Source organism: Euprymna scolopes, chromosome 9 (genome assembly GCF_053919585.1).
Source record: "Euprymna scolopes isolate OS-2025 chromosome 9, ASM5391958v1, whole genome shotgun sequence".
Classification (NCBI taxonomy): Eukaryota; Metazoa; Mollusca; class Cephalopoda; order Sepiida; family Sepiolidae; genus Euprymna; species Euprymna scolopes.
In genome coordinates, this window is record NC_136490.1 from 141,080,052 (window position 1) to 141,093,168 (window position 13,117).

The 13,117-nt window shown below is 30.3% G+C and overlaps 1 protein-coding gene across 46 annotated transcripts in view; it reads left to right on the top strand.

Moving 5' to 3' along the window:
- The window catches only part of LOC145284881 (CLIP-associating protein 1-B-like), a 450,911-nt gene that overhangs the window by 309,379 nt on the left and 128,415 nt on the right, over positions 1-13,117 (top strand). For 27 of the 46 annotated variants that reach the window (XM_080133909.1, XM_080133914.1, XM_080133920.1 and 24 more), the window contains one exon: positions 6,435-6,578. The exons of 14 other annotated variants lie outside the window; for them this stretch is intronic. In XM_080133909.1, coding sequence (XP_079990035.1) covers positions 6,435-6,578 — 144 coding nt within the window. Of the gene's footprint in view, positions 1-6,118; positions 6,149-6,434; positions 6,579-13,117 lie in introns of all 46 variants that reach the window. 5 more of the 46 variants (XM_080133916.1, XM_080133935.1, XM_080133952.1 and 2 more) reach the window with 2 other exon arrangements.

Sequence of the window (13,117 nt, forward strand, 5' to 3'; positions counted from 1 at the left end):
AAAAAAAATCTGAAAATCTGCAGAAATTTGATGTTTAGGCGACCTAGTCAGGAACATGGGTCAGTGTAGTTGGTTGGTTGGCAATTTCTGTGTTGATCTGAGAAAGTATTGTCACAATCTATGGATCAGCTTTTTTTTTCTTTTTTTTCTTTTCTTTTTTCTTTTCTTTTTTCTTTTTTTTGCTGTGCTGCATTTGCTTTTGGTTGCGAGTAGACAAGTTGCAATAATTATTCACACACAAAAATTACATTTCTATCGTTGAAAATTATACTTCATTATAATGATGCAACCAACTTGGTGGGTTTTTCATTTTTTAATTGCTCCTGACAAGGAATGAAGCCATTTGATGTAAGAAGCAAGTAAAAATAAAAGAAAATACTGCTTCAAAATCCAAAAGTTACCAATGATAACTGTTAAGATGGATAGATTCTGACCCAGAAAACATCAGTTCTTTCTCCTTGTCAGGAACATCGCTCATGAAATGTTAGTATAAGAGTCCAAAATAAGAGTAGCTGGAGTTACAAGGTGACTGAACGTACACCCAAGGTTGATTTTCTACTCTCCTAAAGTATATTCAATTTCAGCCAGCCACTGCTTTTATACCTCAGAAACATTTCTTACCCCCACCACCATGTTGTATGAGCAATCCAATGAACTACAAGCATGCTGAGACTCGGTTAACCATTAAAAGTTTGTATATTGAAAACAACCTTTCAATATATTTTTTTTTTTTTGATATTATCCTTGTTATCCAAAATTTGCCCATGTAACCTCTGCCCCTTGCTATACCCACAAAATAATGCTTTAAAGTATTTCTCAACAAAACTCAGTATTGCCAGTCGCTGTTCGACAACAATCATGGTTGATTTTATTTATAGCGGACCATTATCCTCATCTTTTTCTTAGTTGTTTCACAACGTTTTGGCCAACTATTCCTCTGGCCTTCGTCAGGTGGTAACCGCAACAGGATAGGAACTCTGAATCTTGGCCGAAACGTTGTGAAACAACCAAGAAAAAGATGAGGATAATGGTCCGCAATAAATAAAATGAATAAATAATACACATCTTAATAATGAATTCCAATAAAATCATATAAACAATCATGGTGTCATACTGAGGCACATATTCAAATCTTGTGCGAGTCTCATGTTTTTGTTTATTCCCAGCCTTGTGAACTAATTCTTACATTTAAAGGCATTATCCACGCAAATCATGTAAACAAAAAAGCAGCTAGATGTATAGTATATAGTCAGAAATAATGTTTAGAGTCATTGTGTCTTATGGGATCTGGCTCTCTTCTGTATTCAAACATTTTTAATTTGGCAGTTTTTTTTATCTCTTCTTTCAACACAATTTTTTTTTTTTATTATTTTGATACTTTATTTCAGAAAAATTCAACAGGAACTTGCTCGACCCTGAATTTTAGGGGATGTACAACTGGGAGGTGTCTGTAAACAATCTAAACATTGTCAACCCTTATGTATGCAAGAATTTATAGGATGAAATAAAAGCAGATTTATTGTCCAACCAAAGAGTTTTCTTGGTTTGATCATTGAATTGAACACACATTCAATGTGTTCAGCCATTTTGGGCTTTCAGCTTATGTTTTACTCTCTTGGTTTAATGGGCTTCTCATTCTGCTGCTATTTCTACTGTCTCTATTTTAATTCGGGTTCATTATCGTCTTTGAGGATTTTTTTTTTTTTTTTAATTCTTAATGTTTTATTTTAAACTTAAGCTCTGATTATTTGGACTATAATTATAATCCTGGTTGTTATTTAAAGTTTTGGCCTATGTAACCTCCAACCTTTGGGTGTTTCTTTATTTTAATTTTTTTTTTATTCTAATTTATTTTTATATAGCCCCTTTTATTTAACCCAAATAAGGCTTATTGCCACTGGAGCATAAGAAGCTGCTGTGATTGGAGTCAGATTTATAAGGGGACAACCTGTGTGGGAAGTTGAGCAACAACATGTTAGTTCTAAGTGATAATCTTCTGGAGCTTGAAAGTTCAATCCATATTACAGATGATGATTAAGAATAACGCAATAAAACTAAAAACATTGATTAACTTTTTGAGCTTTGGAACTTTTTAATCTGGCCAAGATCCTTCATGGATCCATTTGTTTTATGAGAGCTGCACGTGACTTATTGAAGTTGTCTAATAAAGATTGGTACAGGATATTCTTGTTTAACTTAAAAACATAAAATACATAGACAAATGCAAAGTAAAAAAAGTAATTGTTAGGTAGCCATTGCAGTCGAACAAAGCAGGTCAATGCCAAGAGAGGAGTGTGCCAAAGTTATTAATGATTTTGTATGTCAAATCCATAAAATGTTTATCATTTAACAGTGTTTTCTCAGTTGGAATCTATGTATTGAACACTTAGTTTTTTTTACCTTAAATAAATCTTTATTTTTTAAGCTCCTTATATCAACAAAAAAGCAACTAGCTATATAGTATATAGTCAACAATAATGTTTAGTCATTGTGTCTATTGGCATCTGGCTCTCTTCTGTATTTGAATTTTTGATTTGGGAGTTTTTTTATCTCTTATTTCAACACAATATTTTTTTAACTATTTTGATACTGTATTTCAGAAAAATTCAACAGGAACTTGCTTGATCCTGAATCTTAGGGGATGTACAGTTTTCATGCCTTGTCTGGAGCAATTTTCACTTTAAAATAAAGTGATTCAGTTTGATATTCTTTACAGGTTCTCAAATGTGAAAAACATCTGCTTGGAGGAGGTTACATTAGCTGAAATATGAATATTACACCTTTAATGAAAATAGTTTAAATAATCCAAATGAAAATTTCATTTTCTGGGATTGTGTTACTCTACACATAGATTCGAAAAAGTGGTAAAAAAAACAAATATATAACTCTTTTCCTGGTCTACATTAATGATCTTCCAAATCACATCCTTACATCATTTGTAGACATTTATGCTGACGACACTACCATTTATGGTAGCACATCTAAGACAGTAAACGACCAAGTTCTCTCCAATTCTCTCTCCTCTGATCTTGAGCATGTAGTACAATGGGGAAAGGAGTGGCTGGTTACTTTTAATGCATCTAAAACCAAGCTTCTCTCTTTACATCATCAACATTCTGATCCCCATCTGGCATCAATTGAAATGAATGGCTCTCGTCTTCAGGAGGCCTCAAGTTTTGACAAGCTTCTGGGCTTGACCATTACTCCTTATCTTAAATGGAACACGTACATCAAATCTGTTGCCAAGGCCGCTGGAAAAATGGTGGGATCTTTCTATCGATCCAGTAGATATCTCACTGCTGATGCTATTCTCTATTTATATAAGAGCCAGGTACGTCCAAGGATGGAATACTGTTGCCACATCTGGGCAGGAGCTGCTAGAAAGGACTAGTCCTGCCTTGATAGAGTTCAAAATAGACTTCGTAGCCTCGTAGATGTCCTTTTCTCTTCCTTGCAACCTCTATCTCACAGAAGAGATGTTGCGAGTTTGTCTCTGATGTATCGTTATTTTCATGGAAAGTGTTCGACTGAGCTTCAATCTATGGTCCCCCCTCGCCAAACTTTCACAAGAAACACTTGTCTAGCTGTAAACACTATCAATAATTCCCCCCACTCTTTATCTGTGCCTAAACCTAAACGTAGATTCCATGAACAAAGCTTTTTTATTAGAACTGCACGCCTGTGGAATTGTCTTCCGTTTTCCTGCTTTCCGGCTGACTACAATATGGTTGTCTTCAAGTCTAACGTAAATAAGTTCTTGATGAGCCGTTCCATATAAGTTATCAAATTTAACAAATTTTCATTACTAATTATTATATTGTCCAATTTCTACTGTACACTCTTTAACCCTTATCCTCGAGTGGCCTCTTTGCCTTGATAATGTGGTGATACCTATGAAAAAAAAAGACAAAGTCCAATGTGAACAAGTTCTAATTGAATCTTCCCCCTAAGTAATCCAAGTTACAAAATTCCCACTGTTTACTATGCTAAAATCACAATGACTAATGTATACCTATTAACCCTTATCCTTGAGTGGCTTCTGGGCCTTGATAAGTGGTGACACCCATGTAAAAAAAAAAAAAAAAAAAAAAATTAAATGTTACCAAAGGCAAGATAAGTTACTCTTCTACCTATCTAGAAAAGTTTTTAGAGGTTTTACTCACTTTAAAACATGTAATCGGTTCGAAAATCATACAGTGTGTATCGATATATTTTAAAAAGAAAAATGGCGGCATACTCGCTGTTGAACATGGTAAGTTTGGGAAAATGAGTTCAAACAAACAAATTATACAAAATACTGTTAGAACCCCACCAAATATATGTCTGCTTATGTCACGGTATCATATATTGAGTGAGTTTCTAACAGTATTTTGTATAATTTTTTTTGTTTAAACTCGTTTTCCCAAGCTTACCTTGTTCAACAACGAGCATGCTGCCATTTGCATTTTTCAAATACATCAGTAAACACTGTTTTTCGAGCCGAATGAACACGTTAACATTAAATAAAAGCACTAAAAAATTATCCAGTTAGGTAGAAAAGTAACTTATCTTTCCTTTGATAACATTTATTTTTATATATTTGTTTTTGACAGTTTTTCGACTGTATGTGTATAGTAAAACAAACCCCATTTTCCTTTTTATACAAAATTTTGAGACTGAGGGCAAGCTTTTACTAAGTTTCATATTGATACAATTTATTTTTTTAATTAACATCAATTTTTATTATCATTGCACACTGTTTTAATAATATTAAATATGTATTTTTTTTCTCGCGTTGTGTTGATTTTTCTTGTACGAGTATAAAACTAAGGAAATATGTCATTAAGGGTTTTTAATCTAGTTTTCTTTCTATGTGGTTTTGTGTTTAAGGTTGCATTTAAAATATCTAACTAGTTATGTTCTTGAATCTCTTAGCAAATTTGGATAAAAGCTAAGCAGTTTTGAATGTCAATGCAATATTCATATTAGCCATAATATGTGCGTTTGAAAGTCTAACACGTCTGATGAAGGGAGATTTCCCAAAATATTACAATAAGGATCCCCTATCTAATCACGCTGATGCAAGTAAGAAGACAATACATGTGAAATATATATAGTATTAAAAAAGGTGAATCTGCATAGCTTACTCTAACAGTATATCTTAATTTGCTTCAGTTTCTTTTTTCCCTGTTACACCCCTGCATTGTATTGCCTTTTTAAATTTCTTTTATAAATTTTTTAATTCTTTCCAAGTTGCACACAATTCTCAACCGAAATATAGGAAATTGAAATGCGTGCAATTTGTTTTTATTGATGTTTAACATCCTTGGAACATCTTAGATTCAAAACGAGGAGGTATATATATTTAATATACAATATATTGTTTCACTGCAAACAAGCACTCATTTTTATGCTCATCTCAAAAAAAAGTTCAGCTTTTATTAACTACACAAGCATTCAATTGTTTTGGCTACTTACTGATATTTTATATATATTTCTCTGCATATGTGCATATCATTCTTATTGGTGGAACATTCACCAGTGCTAAGAATGTATATAAAAACTAAATAGAAAAAGTAACCGTGACCTAAGGATAGTCCTCCTTACAAATAGTCTGATACATTCACAATTTAGAAGGTTTTTTGTTTTTGTTTCTTTATAGTCTATTACCATATGCTACACATCACCTACATAATCCAGAATCATCAGTATAAATGGTTGACAGTACAATTATTTCTATAAATGCACTCTCCTCATTCACACACACACACACACACACACACACACACACACACACACACACACACACACACACACACACACACACACACGTGGATGGGGAAGTGTAATTAAAAAAAAAAAAAATTGTTTTTTATTTGTATGTGAATACCACCCTTTGTTCATGTAGTTGCTTCTGAATCATTTGAATGTCCACTGAATATAGGATGAACCTGAATGCAAGAAGATTGACCATTGCATTTAAATCTTGACCATCTCTTGCCCTCATTTCTCTATCACATTTTTGTCATTTGTATCCTGGCCCTTCATCGGACCCCCCCCCTCCCCAAGATCCTTCCACTCTGCATGCCTGGCTTGTTGTATTTTGCTTACATCTTGGTACTTGTACTCCTTCTATCAGAAGGTGGTTGTGAAGGGGATGACGCAGAAGGTAAGATTCTATCTATCTCACTCTCTCTAAATTGCTCTACTGACTTTCCACCTATACTTTCCCCAACCCCCAACATTTTCCCTTCTCCTGAAAGCTTTAGTTTTTTTTTTCTTTTTTTTTTTTTTTTTTTTGCATTTTATTTTTTCCCCTTCCTACCATGTTATTGTTGTCGCCCAGATCTTTTTTTTTTCTCTCTCCTTTTTGTGCAGTTTGTATATTTTTGTTCCTGCCTATTGTATGTACAGCTTGGATGTTGTTTTTTTTTGTTGTTTTGATCCTGTTGCAGATGCAAAAAAAAGTAGCAGCTTGGGTGGGATAGTGCGCTCTAGTAGTGAAGTAGATCTGGCAGGTTCCAAGCGTCTCTACTCCTCCTCTTCGATATCACGAACCACAGCACTTAGACTTACTCCTGGAGCCACTCACTCACTACGTAAGAACATCCTTCTACCTACCAATAACTAGTTAAACAAAAAAAAAAAAAAAAATTTTAAAAATGTAACTAACTACGCAGTCATCCACCATCAGCAAACCAGAATTGCTGCTTTAAATGACTTTTTAAAAAATTGCTCGATTTATAATTTATTCATCTTTTCATATTAAAGTGTTTTTATATATCTATAACCATTTTTACTCTTCTCATCTTAGTTGTTATATTCACAGCGTTTTGACTAATATAACCATTGACCATCTAATGGCACATCTTTTTTTGAACTATAAAACTGTGACAGAATTTCAAACTGAATCCATTATTTAATCCACGGAGGTAGATCGTTCTCTTTCATTCGGCCATTACTGGATAAAAGTGTTAATTTTTCTTATTTATTTTTATCACATGTAGCAAGGGTTGAACTTTCAACCTCCAGAAAGTTATCACTTCGAACTGATTGTTAGCTAATTTTAATGCACCTGCTGAAATTGCTTGAAGATTCCTAAGCTTGAAATGAGATATCTGAAGAAGGTTGGAGGTGAGATCAGTCGAAACGTTGTGAATATAAGATGAGAATAAATTTGAAACACTCAAACAGAAATTCTCAGTCTTCATTTCAAAATTTTGAGACAAAAATCAATTACAAATAAGATAATTAAAAATAAACAACCATAATTTTTAAATAAATTGAACATTTTTATAACGAGTTCAATAATAATGCTCTGTTGTATGCTGAATTCTATGAATTTAACGATATGACATCTTTCAAATAAACAATGAAAGAAAATAAAACTTCTGTTCAGTTACTTGATTTGGAAGACCTCTATAAACTAAACTGAATAGGTTTCAGTGTATTCTTGTGGCTTTTAAAGATTACTAGGTTTTTGTCCAGAATCCCTCTCATATTTAAGAAAGAAAAAAACAAAAATAAAAGAAAAATTTGTAGAATATACGCACACATGATGAAACAGAAATATATTAAAAAAAAAAAACCTACATTGATGAAATAGTTTTATTTTTATCAAGAAAATCATTTTAAAGAAATTAATGTGAATTTGTAGGTATTATAACAAGAATCTTGAATTATTGAGTTATGCCCCCTCTTATTTATTTATTTTTTTTACATTGTTTTCAAAATGACGGACAAGATAGCTGCCCTTTGGTTACTGAAAATTTGATTTTCTTATTTACTTTATCAATTTACATGTTTTTTTTTTTTTTTTTAATATAATATTTTCGTTTCGTTAAGGGTACATACATCATACAGATTTTTCTTTGATTTTTAATGTAGGAGGAATTCTGGACAACAAGTGATTACGAATAATGCCATATCTGTTTTAGCTTTATACATTATTTAAAAGAATTTATTTTAAAAATTAAATTATTGTAATTTGTATAATCAATTTTTGATTAATTGATAATATTGTTGCAAATATCTTTTTTTTTCTTTTATTTTTCAATGGCTTTTCTTCCTTTCATTTCTCTTCTATTTTCTCTATTATTGAGGTTTGACAGCTTCCAAGCATTTCTTCACACAAACAATTTAAACATAGAAGTAACTTGAATATCAGAGTTGAAAGAAAATAGGAAACACTCTAACAAATATTAAACAAGTTTTACTAAAAAAGATATGAATTAAACTATTTATTGAACTATTAAGTCCTTTGACCTCAAGTTCTCATTCTTTTTATAGGAAAAGTAGATAATTCAATTCTCTTTATTTATATACCTAGTTTTATATATTTTTTTATTATATATATTTTTTGGGGTTATTTTATTGGTGTTATAATATTTTGTTATTTTAATTTTTATTTTGTTAGTTTAATTTCCTATTAAATGTATTAAATAATTTTTTTGGTTTACCATTAAAAACAAAAAATATTATTTTTTGATAAAATTTAATTATTTTATGAGTAATTTTTTCTTTTTTTTTTCTCAAAGAAAATGATCAGATTTTTGTTTAGTTTGCTATTAAAAAATATAAAATTGAAGAAAATGTAATATTTTTATGCTACATAAATTAATCAAAAAGTAATTTAAGAATATCATCTAAAACTTAGTAAAATTTGATATTTTGGTGTATCTTAATTTCAGTCATGTTGAAATAGGCTTCCAATTCTGGCCATGAGTTGGCCTTCAGCATAGTATGCCATAGGATTAAATTAAAAAATCAATTTTGCTTAAAAAAATTTTCTAACATCAATTGGATAAATATTTCAATACAATTGTTTGAGCTTTCTTCTCTTCATGCCATGGATTTATTTTCGATAATTATAATTAATACTGCTGAACTTTTTTTTCTAATGGAAGTTTGTGATTAGAGTTTTTGTAATAATTAATGTATAGCAGCATAAGGTGGTGACTTTTTCTTGTTCAGATTCAAAGTTATTTGTTCACACAAAATCTAATTCTTATTGTCCAAATTCTTGTCAATAATCAGCATTTTTTAAATTAAGAGAAATGCAAATATGTCTTTAGACTTATTTAGCAATGTTATCTTTGCAGCATCAGATGAAGTGTTAGCAAATCTAGTATTTGAGTTTTGAATGAGTCTGTATTTTAAGTTGATCAGTCAATTAAGGTCTGAAAGTTAATTAATTAGTTTGATTAAACACATAGGTTTTTTAGGATCATAATTTAATTCCAAAGATGTCTTTTTTTATGTTTTTATTTTATAGAAAATGTTCTTTCATAATAAGCTGCAATGCAGGAAAAAAACTAATCAATTCAATTATTTCTAAATACTCATATCAAATGTAACTCATTCATTTTTTCATTTCGTTTTTTTGCCACAGTAAAATAATTCAAATCAGTAAGATTTTTATATATTGACTGAGGTTTTCAGATTATTTCTTTTACTTTTTAAATCATTTATTTTATTTTTAACATTTGGTTTCCAAAACTGAGATTTTGATACTGTAATTTTGAAACCAAATTCTGTTTTTCATCTGGATGGACTCTTCCACTGAGTGTTATTTATGCTTTCTCAGATTTCTTTAAACCATTTTTAACTGCTAGAAGACTTGTACAACCTTTTTTTTTTTTTTTAGCATTATGCTTATTATCAACATTATTTTCAAATCCAGAATAAATCCCATCTTCAAGATTGAATTCAAGATTTGTATCAATGTAAAGTAGGTCCCACCTCTCGCAGTTCTAAATCTTTTTTTTTTTTTTTTTTTTTTTTTTTACAGTATTTGTATTGATAAAAATGTTTTCTCAAAATTGAGAATTTCACTAAACATTCGGTCATGACATCTGCCTAAAAGAATGGGGGTAATTTTAAAATGTCTCCAAAAATGAAACTTGCTTGATTGACTTTATAACAACGCAGCTTGAATTTATGAATAAATATTGTGAAAATAAAGCTTCTGAATCTGACTAAAAGTAATTTGTATAAGTTATAAGCTTTTTAAGAATGAAACATATATTAAAACTACAACTGTCTTTTGACAACAGAAAAATAAGTACATCAAATGTAAATTTATAAGTCAATTTGAAATACTAAAAAGGTGGAATATATATATATATATATATATATATATATATATATATATATATATATATATATATGATAAAAATGTAATACTTATAACAGACTGCTTTGACTTCAGATTCAATTTCCACAAACAACATATTTGTGTGTGTGTGGGGGGGTTGTACATAAAACTAGCTGTACCTACTTAGTGTTGTCTGGGATACAGTGTAATAATCTTAATTTGTTTGCACATTTTTAAACTTATGTTAAAAAAAAAAAAAAAAAAAACTCCCATTATATTCTTCAGTTTAAAATAAGTGATCCCTCTTGCAGATTTTTATTTTGTAGTGATTATTTTTTTCAAATGTTTTGTATTAGTTGTTTGGGCCAAACTAAGTTATTTTAAAAATATATTTGTAGCAAAGTACATTATTCGGTTTTCAATAACACCCATACAGCAATAATAAATGAAGATTGTCCCATTAGAAGCAAAGCATTGTCAGCTTAAATGTTACTAGGATCTGACTTTGAAAATCTGATAATATGTTAGATGATTATTTGGTGTCTTGTTTTTTCTTTTTTAATTTTTAATTAGGAATAGATGATTTATGTGCTGAAATAATTTATCAATGTGTGTAAGAAAAGCACTGGATATAGAATTAAACTAGGACAAGGAATGGCACATACATTTAGCAGCTTTGGAGAGTGTAGAGTCATCTCCATAGTTGCCATTATTGAGACGCTCATGTTGACCTGTTGGAGCCAAATATATTGATTAAATATAATTTGCTCTGAGTATGACATAAAACTGTATTCGATAGCATACACATTACACTATGAAAAACTAATTAAAAACAAACACTGAATTAATAGTTAAAAAAAAAAAACTTGAAGTATTTAAAAAAAAAGAAATTGCCGAAATAAAATAACCAATCAAGAGCTGATGTACCATAACATATGAAATACATTCTTTATATACAAATATACTACAAATATTGCATTGACTAGGGTGAATTCTGCTAGCATATTAAAAAATAATTAATAACAAGATGGACATTATCATAATACTCTCAAACCCAAACCCCATCTAAATCTAAACTTTACGTGCATAGCAAAACTTTTGCCCTGAAGATTGCTCTCCATGTGTGTGACCATCCCAGTAAGTTTCAGGTGTAATTTGTAATCAGGCCAATTTGTTGCCAAGCCAAAACTTCTGAGATCGACACTCGTGGAGCTTGGAGGAGTTACTCGCTTGCATGCATGCATCATAGCAAGACATTGCATTTTATTCATACAGTTGTTCATCCAGCCCACCCCACCACCTTGAATCATTTGTTCATCTTTGCTGTATTTATATATCAACCATATATCATCTGTATGAATGGACATTTTGGGGGCATGAAAAAAAAAGATTGGCTCAAACTTGACATGGCTATTCCCTTGACATGTAGACCTACCATCTTACTAACATTAATATTGTTGGTATCTGTGCCGTTGCACCTACCTTTAAAGGATATGCTGCCTGAGTGATCTGCCTACTTATTTTCCTTTATCAATCTTGAATTTTTTTTTACCTCCCCCCCCCCCATTTTTTTTTTTTAAATAATTTTAAATCTAAAATATGTTTCCTGTGATTCTATTTTGTGGTTTATTTCAATTACATGATGCTTCTTGTGTACTAAAACATGTACATTTTGTGGCAGCTGCTGCTTTTTTTTTTTTCTTCAAGGATTGTAGGTCCGTCTGTATTACAAAAACAAAACAAATTGTCTACTAGTAATTTTGAACTTACTAATATTTTATATAGAAAGTAAGGAAAACTTTTCTTTCGTATCTGTATGTGATCAATAGACTTTTTTTTCTTTCTTTTTTTTTTTTTATAAGTTACATAAAACTTGCTTTGTCAGACACATAAGGGAAATATTGGTCTGCATTCTTTTTGTAAAAAAAAAATCTATTTTATGAAATCACTTCCATCTACTTTACTAGCTTCATGGAGACCAGAGGAAAAAAAAAATGGTGTTGGTGCAGATTTGTGATGTTTTAAACCAACACATTTCATGTGAAAACATTATGTACTTAAGTCACATCAGAATTAGTATAAATTTGGAAAATTACGAAAAATGATCCAGTAGAGAAATAATTGCAAGTAAAAAATAAAATTTGAATTTATTGATTTATAGTTTTCTTGTACGTTTTAATGTTGAAGAGTTTGTGCGATTCAGGGGAGGTAACTGCAATTAATCATTTTTGACTAAATAATTACTATCCACCATTTTTAAACTCAGAATGTTAGAATATAATTGTGGAAAACACCTCTATTGGATCATTTTTTTGTAATTTATATTAATTTTGACATGACATGTAAGTACATAATGTTTTTACCTGAAATGCATTAGTTTAAAAGCATCACTAAATTTATATAGACACTTTCTGAATAGCCACTAATTGTAAATTAATCATTAATGGGTCTTTTTTGCTTAATATTTAAGTTTAAGTATTGTTTTCAGTTTTTTACTTGATTTTTCAAATGCAAAGTAAAAAAGAAAAAAAAAACTTGAAATATTATCTTGGGAGTTCAGTATTGCTTGAATCTTACTAATAAGCAATATCCAATGCTTGTTGAAGCTGTCGTCTGTACAAGCGCTTAAAACTTGTCTACCAACCTCTCAATAAAATCTGTTCTTGCTATATATTTAACTTTATCTGTCTTTCCTTAATTTAAAACTTTTTTTTCTATGCATATATATTTAAAAGAAAACTCCTTTGTGGGCAGCATTTTTTCTTTGATACATGTTTGCTTAAACAACAGTGACATTTCTTGTTTGTTTGTTTTTTTATCCATCCTTTTAAGTTCATGGAGAGTTTTGAGAAAGGGTATACTAAAATGGTTTTGAAACAGTTTTAATCGATTTTGTCAATAAGTTCACCCATTTTAATTTTATAAGTCATATGTTTGATGAAGATTAAGGAGAGTTGAAAACATTAATAAATAGGGTGAATTTCTTTTCGTTTATGCTTGAGCAGAATATTAGATCATTGGTCCACCAACTTGAAAGGATGG